The sequence below is a fragment of the Electrona antarctica genome (genome assembly GCF_951216825.1).
Source record: "Electrona antarctica genome assembly, chromosome: 14".
Classification (NCBI taxonomy): domain Eukaryota; kingdom Metazoa; phylum Chordata; class Actinopteri; order Myctophiformes; family Myctophidae; genus Electrona; species Electrona antarctica.
In genome coordinates, this window is record NC_136795.1 from 39,591,899 (window position 1) to 39,611,942 (window position 20,044).

Sequence of the window (20,044 nt, forward strand, 5' to 3'; positions counted from 1 at the left end):
CACTCACTGACTTTTCTTTGGCCAGGATTGTAGTGCCTATTTATATAAATCTCATCATCATCATCATCATCATCATCATCATCATCATCATTTATTTAACTCACGACCATATGTTCACATGTTATGGAGAGCAGCTTCATAATTAGTGTACAATAAAAGTATACACAAGTATATAGAGTTGAATGCATTATAATCACTGTTAATTTGGGTGCTTTAAATAAAGTAAAGAAGAGACAATAGCAACAGTGATGCATGAGCACTAGTCTATAGGCTGGGATTTCATTCATTTCATCACATCTTTTTCATTATATTATTTTCGACTGACAGACAAGGAGAAATTGTTATTATTAAAGGGTAAGACCACTTTTGTAGAGGTTTGGGTTGTGTAGTTACCTTGCCATGATGTAACTCCAAATGTGGACAAGAAATCAAAAATAATTTCTCCAGTGATTAGAAATTGATAATTCAAAATATGCTCCTCATTGACTTACATTGTACGCTGAAACAGCTCTCAAAGTCACTCTTTTAGTACGTAAACAAACACAAACAAAGTTGTTTCAGACAATATAGAGCAACACCAAAACTCATGTGGTTTTATTTTTTCATAAAAATGTTAACTTCCTGTTGATTTGTCCATTTTTATTCAGAAGAAAACCCGGACTGGATCCATGGATCCGGATCCAGATCTTCATATAGTAAAATCAACAGGAAGTTACCATTTTTATGAAGAAATAAAACCACATGAGTTTTGGTGTTGCTCTATATTGTCTGAAACAACTTTGTTTGTGTTTGTTTACGTACTAAAAGAGTGACTTTGAGAGCTGTTTCAGCGTACAATGTAAGTCAATGAGGAGCATATTTTGAATTATCAATTTCTAATCACTGGAGAAATTATTTTTGATTTCTTGTCCACATTTGGAGTTACATCATGGCAAGGTAACTACACAACCCAAACCTCTACAAAAGTGGTCTTACCCTTTAAGGCTCACCCTTCAGCAATTAGACTTTTTTTCCCTTCTTTTTTTAGAATGACCACATTAGTGGTTATATGTTTACTTATTTACACATGATATGGAATAGAATCAGAATCAACTATATTGTCACATCACAGGTTTACAGGTGTAAGGGGACATTTTGTTTGTTTGTTTTTGTTTATGGGGGTCAATTCTTCTTTTTCTGAAAAGAACCGGAGACCAGTGAATTAGAAAACAAGCCTAATTGTTCGATCGTTTATTCGTTATAAGATGATGGACACTGGTTAGTGTTTAATCACACCCAGATATCTACAGCTAAAGGTTCTAGTAACGTTGATCTTTGTTTGTGAAGCTTGGGAATGTATTTTGGATCACTGCTCTCTCTTTGAAAAACGTTGTATACCTTCTGTATCCCTCTTGTTTTAGATGAAATCTTCATCTACAACCCATGTTTTAACATATATATATCATATTCTGTTCCTTCATTTCAGATCCATCTCCACTGTTCAGCCTGCAGGTGAAGATGAGTCCTCCAGCATCAGCCAGGATGTCTGCTTCTATTAAACAGGAACCTGAAGACTACAAGGACCTTAGTAAGCTTTCTTTCTTTCTTTCTTTCTTTCTTTCTTTCTTTCTTTCTTTCTTTCTTTCTTTCTTTCTTTCTGTTGTTGGGATATTGCCCTATCAACTTTCCACTATAGGATGATTATGCCAGCTGTTGTTTCGCCTGACAGAATGTTCAGATTTATAGCCAAATCAACCATTACATAAGGCTGCATAGAATTGCTCGTGGTTCGCACCCAGGGATCATCACCATGCATGCTGGCTAGTGGTGGCCATTTTGGTCAAAATTAGAACATTATAATGGACGGATGTTGATGACCCCTCTACACACTAGCCTGGCTAATAAGCCAGACTCAAATCACACTGTCATGTGGTATTTGAGTCTGGAGATGCTGTGTATGGATCTTGTTTCCCGGGGGGCGGGTTCAAACATTTTCTCTTTGACGCAATTGGTCAGAGCTACTGTCAGTCAAAGGTCTCAAGCATTGAACGTCACTGTACCAAAGCCCGCCCATATTGCATACCGTGTCCCGATTGGCCACACCAGTTCTCTGGTGTAGGAAATGGGCTTACAATTGAGCCTCTCCAGACCGTAATCCGCCGGCAGGCAATTTCTTTTTGCCAACGGCTGATTCGGTCTGACTCTGGCTTATTAGCCAGGCTATCTACACACCACACCACAGTTGCTGTTAAAAAGGGACATATATTGAAAGTCCAGATCAGATTATTTCACAGTTCAGTTCAGTTTCAAACTAGATAAAGTGCCCCTCGGGGCACAGGTCTCCACCAGGGCAGGTCAGGTTGTGGCCTCCTAGTGGCGCTATAATAGGCCAATGTGAAAAGGGTGCCATTTCTTCATACGCCTTGGATGGCAATTGGATAATTTGAGGCATTTTGTTCCAAAAATGTGTCACACTGGCCTGTTATGTGCCATCTGTTGGTGGCGCTATAACAGGCCAGTGTGAAAAGGTTGGGATATATTCCTCAGCCTAGTAGGAAAGTCTGTGAAAGATTTCACGCAAATTGCACGCTGTGTTCATGATTTGAGGCTTTTTGTTCAAAACAGGCCAATCCTGCAAACTTTGAAAGCCAATGTTAGCCAATTAGGATGTCCGACATTTCATAATTGGACAGATCCGTCTTGGACACATGACTATAGAGATAGTGTGGAACAATTTGCGAGATTTTTGGACAGAATCTGGAGGAGTAATATAAAAAAAATGTTTTTCAAAAGTTGGCCTCCTGGTAGCGCTATAACAGGACGTTCTGGAAAATTTGGGGTAGAGGTTCATCGTTGGCATCCAAGGAGTGTGCGTGCAAAATTTGGCACAGACCGGGTTAACAGTGTCGGAGATTAGCTGGTAACACACACACACACACACACACACACACACACACACACACACACACACACACACACACACACACACACACACACACACACAAACCATACTCTCTCCCAAAACAAACTGGTCAGGCTCCTACTTGGCCTCACCCCCCGAACCCACCTCACCCCTGCCCACTTTGACAGGCTGGAATGGCTTAGGGTCGACGACAGAGTACAGCATCTTGCAATGGGTCTGGTCCACAAGATTCGATACACCACCAAGATACCCATGTACCTGTCTAGATACTTCCTTAATGTTAACGAAGTCCACACCCATAACACCAGAGGAAGTGCAACGAACCATGTACAACCCAGATTCGGCACAAACAAGTGACTAAATTATTTTCGCTCCTATGCCACCAAAATGTGGAACGCCCTACCAACAGTCATTAAGACATGCGACATCCCTTGACTCCTTCAAAACCGCTCTCAAAGGGCACCTACGGACGGCTGCAATTCGAAACTGGCCTCCGTAAAATCTGAATCCCGCCCCCCACCGCCCACCCCTTTTTCCCCTCACTGTATATGTTTCTTTTCCCTTTTTACCACCCTTATGATGAATTCCTGTTCTGTTCTTTGACTATATATAGAAGTGTCTATTTGTACGTCTCTAAATGTTTTGATGAATTGAACAAGGTGGACCCTCTTGTAAACAAGTGTAATGCTTAATTGGGTTGTCCACTCACAGTTAACAGTCTTTGTATTGAGTTTGTGCTTGATAATTCTAATTGGTAATTCTGCAAACTGTTAATACATATTTCAATCAATCAATCAATCAATCAATCAATCAATCAATCAATCAATCAATCAATCAATCAATCAATCCCCATGCCTTCGGCCTGGTGGAGACAATAACCCTGCAAAGGTACCAGCTTGCCATAATGAACACCTATGTTTTGCGTTGTTCCTTTGTTACTCACGGACAGAAAGCGTTCGCTTGGTTACATCCACACTCCTTTGAGGGTTCACTCACACCGACCACAACGATCAGAGCAAATGTGTCCTCTTTTAAGGCCTATTCATACTCCAGTTTTAGATGCTAAGTTGAGCACTGAAAACGACAAAATGACATCATGACATGTCGCGGTGGTAAGCGACTCATTGACGCCGACACACAGACATGTAGAGTGACGTCAATCCTAAAAGAGCGTGTGGCTGGGCAATGTTATCACGTGACTGAACTGAATAGAAACATATTTAGTGGACGGGAGTGGCGAGGCTCCACTAATCGCCACAGTTCGTAGGACAACCAGGAAGGTCCAAATGTAAGGGATCTGTGATATTATATCAAAGAAAAAGGTCCATCAAAGTCCTTATTCTATTCCTTCATTTCAGACCTGTCTCTACAGTCCAGCATGCATGTGAAGATGAGTCCTCCAGCTCCAGCCAGGACTGTTTCTATTAAACAGGAACCTGAAGACTGCAAGGACGTCAGTAAGTGTCATGCTGTTTCGTTTTGGTTGTTCTTATGCACTTCCTTCCTGCCTTCCTTCCAGTTGTAGGGCTGTTGCCTTTTCAACTTTTCACTGTAGGATTATTATAACAGAAATATCACAATAATGATAATATATGTAGTGCCACTGATGTCAGGTAATGGTATTGAAAAACAATATCTGACACAAAACCGCTTTTACTGGTGTAGTGGGAAAGCTGCCTATTTGTTGTGGCAACCAGGTCAGAGCCCTCCTGTGACCGCACTGCCACTAGATATGTTTAAGAGAATGTTAACATATCTAGGGGTTTTCCTTGGCCTCTGGAGAGTGCACATAGCAAGTTGTACACAGATCGGTGCAGTTATAGGTAGAAACACAAATCGGCCTGTTATAGCGCCACCATGAGGCCGATTTGAAAATAAATTAAGTGGCATTTCCCAGTGGGAATGTGTGTGCATAACTTCACGGAAGGCGCACTGTGTTCAGGATTTGAGGCATCCCACGCACGCACGCACGCACGCACGCACGCACGCACGCACGCACGCACGCACGCACGCACACACACACACACACACACACACACACACACACACACACACACACACACACACACACACACACACACACACACAGACGGATTGCAAAACATATTCTCCCCATGCCTTCGGCCTGGTGGAGACAATAAAAATGTCCTGTTGTAATGATCAAAGTGTACCGCTGTCTGCACAGATTTCAGTGCAAGATCCTCTCAGTAAAGTGTCCATTTCCAGTTATTATAATCTAATGCAGATGTTTTGGACACTGGTAGTAGGTTTGAGTGGTCAGGCAGCATTGACTGAATTATACAGTAAGAAGAAAGTAAGATATAGCTTTAAATAGCTCTTCAGCTAGGATGATCAATGACCGAAAATGTTACATAATGTAAAACATTTAATACATTGTAGAATAAATACTGTAAGAGACAGAGACCAGAGCTTTTTGTTGCAAATGACAATATAAATACATGCTATTGTACATAATGAATTATGTATGAATCATCTGTTGTTTTTCTATCTCAGATACCTGTCCTGCCCTGTCCCGGGTGTCCCCAGTGAAAACAAAACGTCCCTGTTGTAACCAGTGTGGGAAAAGCTTCAGCACAAATGCTGTCCTAAAAAAGCACCAGAGAATACACAGAGAAAAACCTTACTGCTGTAGACATTGTGGGAAAAGCTTCACCACAAAGTCTTATCTTGAGATACACCAGAGAATTCACACTGAAGAAAAACCTTACTGTGGCAAGTGTGGGAAAAGCTTCACCACAAAGTCTTATTTTGAGGTACACAAGAGAATACATACTGGAGAAAAGCCTTACTGCTGTGACCAATGTGAAAGAAGCTTTAAACAAGTGTCTCAACTTAGGACACACCAGAAAATACATACTGGAGAGAAGCCTTACTCCTGTGAACAATGTGGGATAAGTTTTCGTCATAAAGGAAGTTTAAATGGTCATCAGCGCATCCATACTGGAGAGAAGCCGTTCTACTGTGACGAATGTGGGAAGAGTTTTCGTACTTCAAGTGATTTAAAAAGTCATCAGCGCATTCATGGTGGAGGGAAGCTTTACTCCTGTGGCCAATGTGGGAAGAGTCTTCGCCATAAAGAAAGCTTAAAGCTTCATATGCGCCTTCATACAGGAGAGAAACCGTTTGGCTGTGACCAATGTGGCAAGAGTTTTCGTCAACAATCAAATTTAAAGATTCATCAGCGCATCCATACTGGAGAGAAGCCTTACCGATGTGACCAGTGTGGAAACAAGTTTGCTCACATTACTTCGTTAAATAATCATCTGCTCCTCCATGCTGAAGAGAAACCTTTCTGCTGTGATCAGTGTGGAGCGTGTTTTCGTCAGTCAAGTAAATTACATTATCACAAGCGCACCCATACTGGAGAGAAGCCTTATTGCTGTGACCAGTGTGGAAAACGCTTCCCCAAAATGTGTAAACTTAAGGATCACCAGAAAACACACATTGGGTTGAAGCCTTACTGTTGTGAACAATGTTGGAAGTGTTTTGGTAGTCCAGGAGCATTCAAGTACCATCAGCTCATGCATGCTGGAGAGAAGCCTTATGGCTGTGATCAATGTGGGAAGAGTTATCGTAATTCCAATCAATTAAAGAGTCATCAGCGCATTCATACTGGAGAGAAGTCTTACTACTGTGATCAGTGTGAGAAAAGCTTTAGACACCAGAGTACTCTTAAGTCACACCAGAAATCAAAGCATATTGTAGAGAAGCCATAATAGTGTGAGCGGTGTAGGAAAGCTTCAAAACATCATCTTATCTCAAAGCACACCTGAGAATTAACACTTGATAGAAGGTGGCAATACAAGGTGGCAATAGTTTGAATTATTCAGAAACTAGTGTGGCAATTGGCAAACATTTCACAAAAAGGTAATCTTTGAAAAAACACCAAAAATGAACATTAGAGAGAAACCTTTTTAAAAGTCAATCAATACGTTTAAAGATTCATCAGCACATCCATATACACATCATATACCAGAGGGTGCAAAATGATCAACCCATTAGATTTTCATCTTTATCATTTTCTTTACCAGCTGTTCATGTTCATATTTCACGTTTATATTTTTATTTAGAGAATGTGTTGCCACTGCTATATTTCACATTATTGAATCAGCTACCATTGAGGAGGATACAGTGCCTCCATCCTACTCCTTCCATTCAACATTTACAAGCTTAATGTGAGCTTGCAGATTAACTATTGAAAATAAACAAAATGCTTATGTGTACTACATCATTATGTATTTTAACAGTCGGACATGGATCTTGATGCCGTGATGCTGATGTTGACTGAATTGCATGTAAGCATCTATGATGTATAACTCATGTTTGGGGAACATTTCAGCTTTCAATTATAAATTATAGAATTATTATAATTATATATTATAATTATATAAATAATTATAAAAAAAGAAAAACGTTACGCATGTATAGCTGGGAAGTCTTACAAATTGAATGATACCAGTTAACTGTGTTTAATACTGATACTTTAAACAAGTACATTCTGACCTCCCATTCTTATCGCCAATGTACATCAGACAGTTTGTGACACTACCAATATGTTATATCAGTCCTCCAAAGGGGGAGGTAAATATCACGTTTCCACCATTTCTTTATCTTTTTTCTATTCTGTGCATATGTTTAATATTTAATTTCTGGTGTTATTTTTCACATGTTTGAGTGATTGAATAGTTTAGACAGAAATGTTTAAACAGCAATAGAGTACAGTCAACCACTTAGTCTAAAAGCAGGGGGGTGGTGGGTGATCACCTGTATAGTTTGAAGGGAGAAGTGGTCAATTTTGTTGATGAATTGGATTGCATAGAGGACCCCAATGGAAACAGGACAGTAATGTAGTTTTGAATGAAAACTCAAAGTGTATGCTACGATTAAAATACTATTTTCCAAGCATTATTCTGTGCTTATTGGCCTACTAGTTACTCCAATGTATGTGTTTTGAAGCAGTTCAGTTCTGGTTGTTACTATTTCAATGAAAAGGCCAAGTAAGAGGAATGTGTATTTCTATTTTCTATATTAATTAATTATACTTATTACACGGCTTGGTTGAATGCTTGATTCTAATTGGTCAATCGCCCAGTTCAGCAGTCAGTTCAGCAGTTATTTTTGGATAATGACCGCTCCGCTCTATAACAGACTGATGCCTAATACCCTCAGAGCACTTGTTGTGCCCTGCTGATACTGCTGTTTCCAACATGACAGCCATGTAAACAAACACAATGTAATTTACAGCTAAACTTGCTCTCAAAAATGTTTTTGAAAACATTTGAGCGAGCAATAGACGATGCATTACCCGAAAATGGATTTGATCAACTGCACTTCCTTGTTTTCGACTGTGCTGCAGCTGGGCAGATGCCGGCCAGCGCGACACTTATGGAATACTTTAATTACCAAGCAAGGAAATACTCGTTTGGTTGCGGTAAATGTATTAATTTATGTATTAAAGTAGCCGTGTAATAAGCAGGATAATGTATGGCTGTCGAGTGGTCATTGTTTATAGATAAATGGCAGTCGGTGATTTATCTATAAACAATGACCACTCAGCCAATAGCCATACATTATCCCTGCAGGTAGGCCTATAGGCTTTCCTAACCTGACACATTGAATCACTCCACATAATTGCACACTTGTTTTGTTAATGAAATATCAGCTGAGTCATGACGTATGTAAATAAATTAATATTTTCAGCTGGTCGAAAGATAAATACATTAAATTAATTTGCTTATAATCAGGGCAGCACAGGAATTATTCTAATGCTTATCAAGTTATCATGTGAAATAAAACGAGCGCTCCCTCGCCCCCTCCGCGCATCCTCCCAGCATCATCCCGGTGTTGCCATGTCCGCGTATTATAAGCGACTTTGGGCTTGCTTTTCTATTTGTGGGTTTTGGGGGGGCCTAGTTTGTTTCTAGTAGTTCTAGCAAGTGTAGTTGCTTATTTGGACTTGCTATAATGTTTAAACCAGTGGTTCTCAAACATGTTCATGTCAACAGTCAACCCCAAAATTAATGTAGGCCTACATTTCTGTGTAGGCTATATCTGAAAACATAATGTGTGCCACTTCCAGGGACCTGGCTTGATTTGTGTGAAAATGTCCACTTTTCTGCCCCAAATAGCAGATCTTCAAGCTCACAACGCGTCGCAACACCGTTGTATATTATGTAGAAAAAAAGACTTGTGTTAGTGTTTATTAGTAGTTTCTTTTTGGCTTGTTTTCATAGACCTGGTTGCTTATTCTCTTGCTAAATCTGGCAACACCACTGCTCCACAGTCCACACGATCACTGGCAAAGGAGTCATAAGACGAACGTTTTATATTTGCAGTTAAAAGTAGAATCGTTAAACTTTAAAGATTGTAGACGCCCGATTTTTCGTTGAAGTCTAGACTCGCCCCCCTTGGTTGTGTCTGTGTGCAGCGCAGCAGCGAGCCGAGGTATAGGCCCGCTTTAATATGGAGCTATTTGAGGCTTTATGATTCAATGTGCAGTGGTAGGCCACCCGGCCTATGTCTGAATAACGCGCGTACTATTTATTTGTGTAGGTCTACTACATATTTGATGATGGCGTGACGATGATGTTGACTGAAAGAGCATTTAAACTGAATGAATCCACCACAACAGACAAAGAACGGTGCCGTCTATTTCCTGGAGGGACTGGAAAACATCTTCTGAGGAGCAGAGTTGTAGCATCAACGTGCGCTACTACCAGTACCATAATCACCATGTTGAACCCAGTGGTCAAGTTATACAGAATAGGTATGTCATCTACATTTAACTATATAGGCCTACGTTATTCAATTCAATTCCATTATTGCATTGCAATACGAATAGTAAGCCTGCAGTTTCTAGCTTGAATTCATCATCGATGATGTCACAGGTGCACAGGTTTCTGAACTGCTCAAAGCCCTCCTATATGAGACACAGACTGAGTAGAAAAAAATTGTAGTATTTTATCATGAACATTGGTGAGGACCAATTATATGAAAGCAGTTTGAAAAGTGGTGAAGTGGTCATCATAACTCATAATTTAGAGACATACAAATATACACTTCTATATAGCCAAAAAAATCACACCCGTGTGAAGTGAGGGGCGCTCTTATCATCTTATAACATCATTGTGTTACTTTATTCAATGGTTATGATTAGGTGATGTAATGATGTAAAACAAACGGTGACAAAACAAACATTACATTCTCTTTATTGTTAATGGTGTTTTTAAAACAAACATTAAACTAAAAACAAACATTAATTTCTGTCCATTGTCAATGACGTTTTTAAAACAAACATTGAAGTAAAAACAAACAAGTGCTCTTTGAGAGCGGTTTTGAAGGAGTCAAGGGATTCGCATGTCTTAATGATGTTCCACATTCCACATTCGCTCCTAGGAGCGAAATTAATTGTCACTAAAATGTGGAACGCCCTACCAACAGCCATTAAGAAATGTGAATCCCTAGCCTCCTTCAAAACCGCTCTCAAAGAGCAAACAATTAAGTTAAAGTCCCCCCCTCTATTTTTGAGGGGCACTAGCCCCTCCTATATACAGGTATATATATATCCATTGACAATGGACAGAGTTTAATGTTTGTTTAGTCGCTAACACAAACATTAAATGCCATTTACAATAAAGAGTTTAATATTTGTTTTGTCTGTTTGTTTTACATCACCATTACATCACCTAATCATAGCAACATGAGTTAGACTTTAATATATTAGTGCCCCTCACTTCACACGGGTGTGATTCTTCTATACTGTTCACATATTGCCTTTTTGAGTGGTGTAAACCACTCCTACAACTGGCTTTGTTAGTTTACGTGTCTGTCTGTCTGTCTGTCTGTCTGTCTGTCTGTCTGTCTGTCCGTACCCAAAAAAATGAGCATGGTTGCTATGGTCACCCAGTTCACACGGGTGTGATTTCATTACTTCAGACCACAGCTGATCAGTCTATATAAGACCTTACACCACTCAGTTCACACGGGTGTGATTTTTTTTCTAACACTGTAGTTCCGGGATAGGCAACCTTTTGGCACCGGTGCCAACATTGGCACAAAGGAGGGTGATCACTGGCATATGAGTCTGAGGGACTTTTGATTTAAAATAAACTATTTAAAAAGAATAGTCAAAGTCCCTCACATTTGTATGTATACCAATGACATCCATTCTACATTCCTTAAAACTCTGAACTCTGACTGGGGAGTCAGAATTTTCCCTAATGGGACTGGCTACTGGGACGTAAGTCGGGACTTGATCACCCCGGCTGGTTCACCTGAGTGAGGGGTATGATGTTGGGAGACCCGAAATCCTGATGACCTTGGGATACATCACTGAGGATACGTCCCAGGTGCATCCATGCGATTATTTTTTTAGTATGTCTTTAAATGTCTTGATGAATTGAAAATGGAGGAACCTGATGTAAACAAGTCTTGTTGCAGATTTTGTATTGACCTGTACTTTCTTTGAAATGCACCCATTCTACAAACTTAGTCTGTTAATAACATTTTCAATCAATCAATCAATCAAATCACAACAAGTTGTCTCAAGACACTTTACATGTAGGACCGACAGAGACCCCACCCAGAGCAAGCAATTTTTCAACAGGAGGAGGGTGTCCACAGATTACAACACTGATGATTATGTGTCCCAAGTTTGTGCATCAGTAGATGTTTTATTTACTAGTCTATAATTCCTTCATTCCAGACAAGTGTCTACAGTCCAGCCTGGAGGTGAAGATGAGTCCTCCAGCATCAGCCAAGGCCGTTTATAAACAGGAACCTGAAGACTACAAGGACATCGGTAATTTTCATGCCCTTTCTTTTTCTTTTAATCCTTCCTGTGAGGGATGTCACCCTGTCGTCTTTAAACTATAGGATTATCATGGAACAAGTATCACGATGATATCATCATCATAATGGGGATGGGCATTTGGGGGGAAAATGTTAACGTGTAGTCGTGTACACTTGGCCACACACAGCTCCGTAAGGGAGTGGTTGCACCACTCAAAAATCAGGACTTCAAAGTGACAGTACTCACATCTGTCTGCTTGAATAATATTTGGAAAGCCTAGTAATTGAGTGTTTAGCAAACCTTTTGCTAAATTTGCCAACAGCAACTACCAACAATAGAAAAGGATTGATTACAATTGACAAAATCAGAGTTATTGCTTCTGTTGTGTGCTTGTTGTTATTGATAAATGTGTCTTAACACGTGCTAGCGAGCCACCGCAGCCTGATTACCTCTGACGCTACGCTGATAGCATTGGACGACCAACCTAGCGAGAAGCACCTCAAAAGAAAGCTTAATTTGTCCACTCCAATTTTTAAAAATAAATGATTTTACCATCTTCCATTCTGGAGATATTTTTTTATGTAACACCTGCTTTTGTAGTAACGTGCTCTTCTAGAACAGAAAGCCTAGTTAGGGACCGTTTTATGTCAGACGTTGACAGGCAGTTATATAAATGAACACAAAAAATATCCTATACATACTATACACAGAATAAAAGCCCTGAATGTCTACTTTTACGAGGAAAAAAGTACACATTGATCCCATCTACCCTTCGTCGGTAATTGGCTTTTGTATGAGTGTAACGCCCGGGATTCGAACTCGGGCCTCCCACGTGAAAGTCCAACATCTTAACCACTAGACCAAAGGGATATCCCTCTGGACCGGGGGAGATATTAGACTTTTGAGGCCATCAGGCAGAGGCTCTGAGCCACTCTGCTACACTCACCTCCATTTTGACCTCCTCCCATGGGGAAACCCAATCCGGGTCACGGCACCAATGTAACTCCCAGGATTCGAACTCGGGCCTCCCGTGTGAAAGTCCAACATCTTAACCACTAGACCAAAGGGATATCCCTCTGGACCGGGGGAGATATTAGACTTTTGAGGCCATCAGGCAGAGAGCCACTCTGCTACATGAGCTAAAGAATGAGCATAGGGACTGAGGGAACATATCGGGGCTACGTTACTACTGTTTTGTTTATTTTTTATGATGATGATGCAAACGGGCAAACGCCAGGCGGGCAGATAAAACTATGCAAAGACGCGTTGTCATTATTTATCCATCTACCGGTATGTACGTGTCTGTCACTGTGTATCGTAATAATATATTAAACATAACATATTAAATTCCTTCATTTCAGACCATTCTCTACAGTCCAGCCTGGAGGTGAAGATGTGTCCTCCAGCTTCATCCAGGACCGTTTCTATTAAACAGGAACCTGAAGACTACAAGGACCTCAGTAAGTCCCATGCTGTTTCATTCTTTCATGACATTTTTATCTTGCTTTCTGCCCCCTTACCCTGCCTCTTTGTGGCGGAAGCCACCAAGATTATAAGATCTCTTTTTGATCAGCTCCTATGCACAGCTTTGTGTGTATGTCTGTCTGTTTAAGCACGGAATGTGCTCAGCTGATTGGCTGAGCGCTGAATGTGATGTATGATGATAAAGTGTCGCTCACGTCACACAAGTGTGATTAAAAAAACAAAAACAGAATTGAGACAATTTGTGATTTACCCAAGGTAGTATGCATTTCTCTTGTAAGGGTATGTGTTTCTCTATTTGGGACACACATGATGTGTTTTTCCTGTGTTACAGGTGAAGCCATGGACAGAGAACTGCACCTGCAACAGATCCTTCAAATATTTAAAGAGGAAAGTGATGAGGAGGATTTCCTGGGATTTCTTGCGTCAGGTATGAACGAGGATATTAGTATTAAAAAGAGAATGGAAAGATAGAAGAAAAAATATATTTTAGTGTTGATATTTATTAAACCCAAACCAACAAGATCAAACGGTCTTGTTTACAAAGTGAAATAGAGCTAAAGTCTATGGTGGCGGTACTGACAGCACCCAGGGGTTTTAGTGGTGGGTTATGAGTTAAACATGACTATAGGAATTCAGAATGGGAGACAAAAACGTCACCCAGGTACGATGCGTAAATTGCGTCAGACTTCGGTGCTCTACTTAATAAGTGACAGAGACAAGAGCTTCAATTATTAACAAATGACAATAAAACTACATGCTATTTATTTATTTTATTTTCTGTTTTCCATCTCAGATACCTGTTCTGCCCTGCCCCCAGTGAAACCAAAACATCTCTGTTTTGACCAGTGCGGGAAAGGCTATACCACAAAGTCTCTCCTAGAAACACACCAGAAACTTCAAACAAGAGAAAAACCCTACTGCTGTGGCCAGTGCGGGAAAAGCTTCACCCAAAAGTCTTATATTAAGATACACCAGAGACTTCACACCGGAGAAAAGCCTTACTGCTGTGACCAATGTGGGAAACGCTTCACCCAAAGGCAGCATCTTAAGAAACACCAGAAAATGCATCCTAAAGATAAGCCTTACTGCTGTCGCCAGTGTGGGAAAAGCTTCACCACAAAGTATCTCTTAGAAACACACCAGAGAATTCACACTAGAGAAAAACCTTACTGCTGTGACAAGTGCGGGAAAAGATTCACCCAAAAGTCTTATATTAAGATACACCAGAGACTTCACACCGGAGAAAAGCCTTACTGCTGTGACCAATGTGGGAAACGCTTCACCCAAAGGCAGCATCTTAAGAATCACCAGAAAATGCATCCTAAAGAGAAGTCTTACTGCTGTCGCCAGTGTGAGAAAAGCTTCACCACAAAATATCTTCTAGAAACGCACCAGAAAATTCACACCAGAGAAAAACCTTACTGCTGTGGCAAGTGTGGGGAAAGATTCACCACAAAGTCTTCTCTTAAGACACACCAGAAAATGCATTCTGAAGAGAAACCTTACTGCTGTAGCCAATGTGGGAAAAGCTTCACTACAAAGCATGACCTTAAGAAACACCAGAGAATTCATACTGGAGAAAAGCCTTACTGCTGTGACCAGTGTGGAAATAGCTTCAAACAAGTGTCACAACTTAGGTCACACCAGAAAATACATACCGAGGAGAAGCCTTACTGCTGTGAACAATGTGGGAAGAGTTTTTGTCATAAACAAAGTTTAAAAAAACATCATTACAGCCATACTGGAGAGAAGCCTTTCTACTGTGACCAATGTGGGAAGAGTTTAGGCAGCTCTCATGCATTAAAGCTTCATCTGCGCCTCCATACTGGAGAGAAATCTTTTTACTGTGACCAATGTGGCAAGAGTTTTCGTCAAAAAACACATTTAACGAGTCATCAGCGCATCCATACCGGAAAGAAGCCTTACTGTTGTGGCCAGTGTGGAAATTGTTTTTCTCACAGAAATACATTAAATCTGCATATGCGCCTTCATACAGGAGAGAAACCGTTTGGCTGTGACCAATGTGGCAAGAGTTTTCGTCAACAATCAAATTTAAAGATTCATCAGCGCATCCATACTGGAGAGAAGCCTTACCGATGTGACCAGTGTGGAATCAGGTTTGCTCACATTGGTTCGTTAAATACTCATCTGCTCCTCCATGCTGAAGAGAAACCTTACTGCTGTGATCAGTGTGGGGTGAGTTTTCGTCAGTCAAGTAAATTACATTATCACAAGCGCATCCATACTGGAGAGAAGCCTTATTGCTGTGGCCAGTGTGGAAAACGCTTCTACAAAAATTGTAAACTTAAGGAACACCAGAAAATACACACTGGAGTGAAGCCTTTCTATTGTGAACAATGTGGGAAGAGTTTTCGTCATTTATCAGGAATAAAGTATCATAAGCGCATACATACTGGAGAGAAGCCTTATTTCTGTGAACAATGTGAGAAGTGTTTTCGTGATGCAAGTCAATTAAAGAGTCATCAGCGCATCCATACTGGAGAAAAGCCTTACTACTGTGATCAGTGTAAGACAAGCTTTAGACACTTGAATGGTCTTACGTCACACCAGAAATTAAAGCATTCTGTAGAGAAGCCATACTGGTGTGACCAGTGTGAGAAAAGCTTCAAAACAACTTCTATTCTCAAAATGCACAAGAGAATTCACACTGGAGAGAAGCCTTTCTGCTGTGAACGATGTGGGAAGAGTTTTACTCAGTCTGGACATTTAAAGCGTCATCAGTGCATCCATATTGAAGAGCTTCATTAGGTGATTCAATAGCCAAGTGTTTAGGGAGCATGCCATGCTGTGACCACTGGAGGGGCAGGTGCTCACATTTCTTCAAAAGGGTACATCACACCATACACCAGGGTCTGAGCTTGGTCCTGGCAAGGCTATTAAAGTGGGATAGTGGGGGTGTAAAACAAATCACACCTGTTAGTGAGGGGCGCTCTTATCATTGTACATCATCCAATACAAAAATGAATATACTTCCTCATGAATTAATTTGTCAACTTGTATTATCCTTTAACCATGATACAATGTTAAAAACATATTAAATGTATTTAATCATGTTAATATAATACAAAAATGTGAACTCTATATGGAAAAGAATGATACAAAATAATGTACTTATAACTAGTAACTTGTCCATAAAAGATAATTATAATTTAAAAACACAAGAATTTCATATTTAAAAAAATAAGAATTCTGAAAATGATGTGGAAAATGTTTTTTTAAAGGGTGGTCCTGTAATATTCTGCATATATTGTATATTTCTAGCAACTATTTTTGGATGGAGGGAGTATCGCTCAGTGAATCATACACTTAAATGGTTCAAAGCATTACGAGGCAGGAGGGCACACATCACTACTGGTGAAAAGTGAAACTGACAGATAGTGGCAAAGGAAACTGTGCATCACATCAGGTGCAACAATATCTGCATACTGGACACGTTCGGAAATAGCGCACTGAGTGCAATGCAAACTAATAGGCGAGTGCGTGCCGGTGCAGTATTTCCGAACGTGCCCTTTATGTGCATGCGGCTTTAGAGTAGCCAATTAGTTTTACTCCTTTTGTTTTGTTTCAATTTAGTTCTGTAAATGACTCAGACCCACACATTTCTGTGTTGCCAATGCTGTTGATTTACCCTACTGGCTCACCTGACCAGCAAGCATGTAGCGCCTCCTTCCTATTCCTCACATCAACATCCCTACTTTGCATATAACCAGTTATTCACATTTTTTGAGGGGTGCTAGCTCCTCCTATGTTCAGCTATTGGTGTAGATTTTTGTCTCAAACAAACATTAAAATCCCATTGACAATGAATGGAGACTTTTACGTCATAGTGTCTGAGCAAATCGTGTTAGTGCCCATTTTTGTCTTACACAAACATTAAATTCCCATTGACAATGAATGGGGGATTTTACGTCATAGTGTCAAATAGGCATGGGGTCTATTTTACATCATGATGTACGATAAGAGCTCCCCTCACTTAGTCACTTCACATGCGTGTTATTTTATTTCTTTATTAAAACCAATTATTCATGTTTGATCAAACTGATTTTGATTATTTGATAATGCTTTTTCTTTATAAATAGTATACGTGTACAGGAGGAATCCAGATATCTTTCAACATTGAGTATCTGTTTCTGATATGCCACAAATAAACAAGTTCATCAGAATAATATTTGTGCATAAATGCATGATGAGTTTATTATGAACCTGGAAAAACGGATCACCTAAAATGTACCAGGGGCAGTGGTGGAGCTGGCCGTTCCATCAAGCTACAGAAATAATAGTCCTACCAACAACGGTAGAATGGAAAATCATTGTTTTAATTTTTACTTTTGCTTGAGATACTCCGTTGTGCTACTATAACGGCATCATAGCTTTGCCATTGCACCATGCACCCTAGCATTTTGTGCAAATACCATATCTGACTCTACTGAATATCTGAGCTGCTTGTATAATATGTATATTTCTCACTCAACTCATATCTGGAATATTTGAATGGCTGACCTGTTTATCTTGTAAGGGAAAACAGCGCCCTCTTTTCCTTTGAGCTTAGCTGACAGGGGGAACGTCACTTAATTCTCACTTCTATCACGTGAATGAAAAACGAGCGCTCCCTCTTGGGTGCGCATGCTTGACCAGTCACGTTGGGTAAGTGGAATGTTTGGTCTTCAGCTGGAGGGATGGCGGAGGACACAGGAGGTAGTCGAAAAGGGAGGAAGAAGGGGCGAGTGAGGAAGGTGGCGGGGAACGGTACCGAGACGACTCGCCCCTTTTCCAACTCGCCCTCGCGAAAAGTGAAGACGGCTCGCCACAGAATTTCGAAACGTGAAGACGGCTCGCCAAAGAATTTCGAAAAGTGATGACGGCTCGCCCCGAGCCGTGGAGAGCCCGCCCCCATAGTGTGGGCGGCTCGCCCCACAGCGTGGATCTCTCGCCCCAACGCACGGATATCTCGCCCCGTGTTTATTTCATGTTTATTTTACCTTATTTATCATATTAGAACATTGTTTGTCAAAGGAGAACATTTAGAACCAGTTAGAACCCGTTTGTTTGTTGTTGGTAGTGGCAGCGGTGGCCGAACGGATAGCGGCGCGGTCTAGATAACGGAAGGTTCCCAGTTCGAATCAGCCGTCCGACACGTTAAAATTACCACCGCTGAAATGCCCTTGAACAAGGCATCAACCACTACGATGAAATGTGTTCTATGAGCAGGGCCTGGCTGGAAACAAGTTCTTGAGCTTAGCCCAGATACCCTGGGTAAATATAGATTTCATTTCATTTCATTTCATTGGTCAATGCATGGATGATGAATGGCTTACTCCCCTCCATTGTTCTGGAAATTCTATTCCAAGTACAGTACTTGAAATTATATGCACTCATGTTTACATAAGTACAGTACTTGAAATTATATGCACTCATGCACATAATGTTATCCAGTAACATTCGTTTTTGCATGTCATGGTATGGAGTTGCTTATTTCATTGTTTAGCTGGGGACCTGGAGCCTGTGAAATCTTTCACAGACTTACAGTGCCACCAACAGGTGGATTTTTGAAAATGAATGAAGGCAATTTACTGGAATCTTTCACAGACTTTCATACTAGTCTACTACTACTATAGCCATATGCACTCATGTTTATGTTGCATGTCATATGCACTCATGTTTATGTTGCATGTCATGGTAGGCCTACCTGCAATTTTGTTGTTGTACTAATATACATAATAATAATATAGGCCTACCTGCAATTTTTCTACCTGCAATTTTTCAGCAGGTGGCACTAAAGTTCTTGTTGCTGGGCCATTCTGTAGAACAGAATTCCATGAATTAAGGCAATGAATCAATGATGGTCTGGAATGTAGCCTACAGAATGCAAATGCTCCAACCTCAATACAGATCCATATAGTCCTATAGATTACAGGAATTTAAAACCCGACTATGATGGCCTGCCAGACACCTTTGATGATGGGCCAGCCGTCTCGTATTCCGGGGAACGAGAGGGGGTACAACCCATACAACCCCCTGCCGTCGAGGCCCACTAGTCCGGTCTACAATCCGACTATGTCTGACGATGACGAGCTGGGACAAATGAGAGAAAATCCGTGCTACAACCCGACCGTGTCTGACGATGACCTGATACAAACGAGAGAAGGGAGTGAGGAAGTGGCATCTTGTGAAGAAGATTTGGAGTCGGACAAGGAAGTGTCAGGTGCTGAAGAAAGTGAGGACAGAAGAGTGTATGGGAAAAGGCGGAGGAGCGAAGCTAGTGGGGCCAGGGATGACAAGGACAAATGTGCTGTCGGAATGACAGCGGTGGCTCAGAGAGATGGCGTCTTCAGTGACCCACGTCAAGTGGGAAAGTTTGTGGAGAGAGCAGTCGGGAAGGTGGAACTAGTGAGGATCACGAGAACCGGAATGGTCATCATACAGTGCAAGGACGAGGAGCAGGTGGGAAAAGCTGTGCAGATTAAAAAGTTTGGAGAGTGCCCGGTAAAATGCTTTCGACTCGAAGGAAGAGAAAGGAGAAGAGGAGTAATCAGCGGAGTACCGACAACAATGAAGGAGGAAGTATTTTGCGAGGTCAGTGGAGTGAGTGAAGCTAGAAGGCTAACACGCTTTAGAGAAGGGGAACGGGAAAAATCCAAGTCAGTACGCCTGACGTTTGAGGGGACTGCGCTACCAGAAAGAATCTACATGGATTATATATGCTACAGGGTCAGGCCTTTTGAAAGAGCACCTCTGAGGTGTTTTAAGTGCCAGGACTATGGGCATGTTGCGGCCGTATGTGGGGGAAGTAGTAGATGCGGGAGGTGTGGGAAGGACAACTGTTG

The 20,044-nt window shown here is 41.0% G+C and overlaps 1 protein-coding gene across 2 annotated transcripts; it reads left to right on the forward strand.

Moving 5' to 3' along the window:
* Nucleotides 1–9,192: 9,192 nt before the first annotated feature.
* Nucleotides 9,193–17,251, forward strand: LOC306936737 (uncharacterized protein). Of its 2 annotated transcripts, none has more exons than XM_079520357.1 (6): nucleotides 9,193–9,367; nucleotides 9,476–9,689; nucleotides 11,628–11,723; nucleotides 13,076–13,174; nucleotides 13,531–13,626; nucleotides 13,993–17,251. In XM_079520357.1, the coding sequence occupies exons 2-6, from the start codon at nucleotides 9,506–9,508 to the stop codon at nucleotides 15,966–15,968; spliced, it is 2,451 nt and encodes an 816-aa protein (XP_079376483.1). In that variant the 5' UTR covers nucleotides 9,193–9,367; nucleotides 9,476–9,505; the 3' UTR covers nucleotides 15,969–17,251. The 2 variants fall into 2 exon arrangements, with proteins under 2 accessions (XP_079376483.1, XP_079376484.1); XM_079520358.1 differs by having other exon boundaries at nucleotides 9,555–9,689.
* Nucleotides 17,252–20,044: the final 2,793 nt, after the last annotated feature.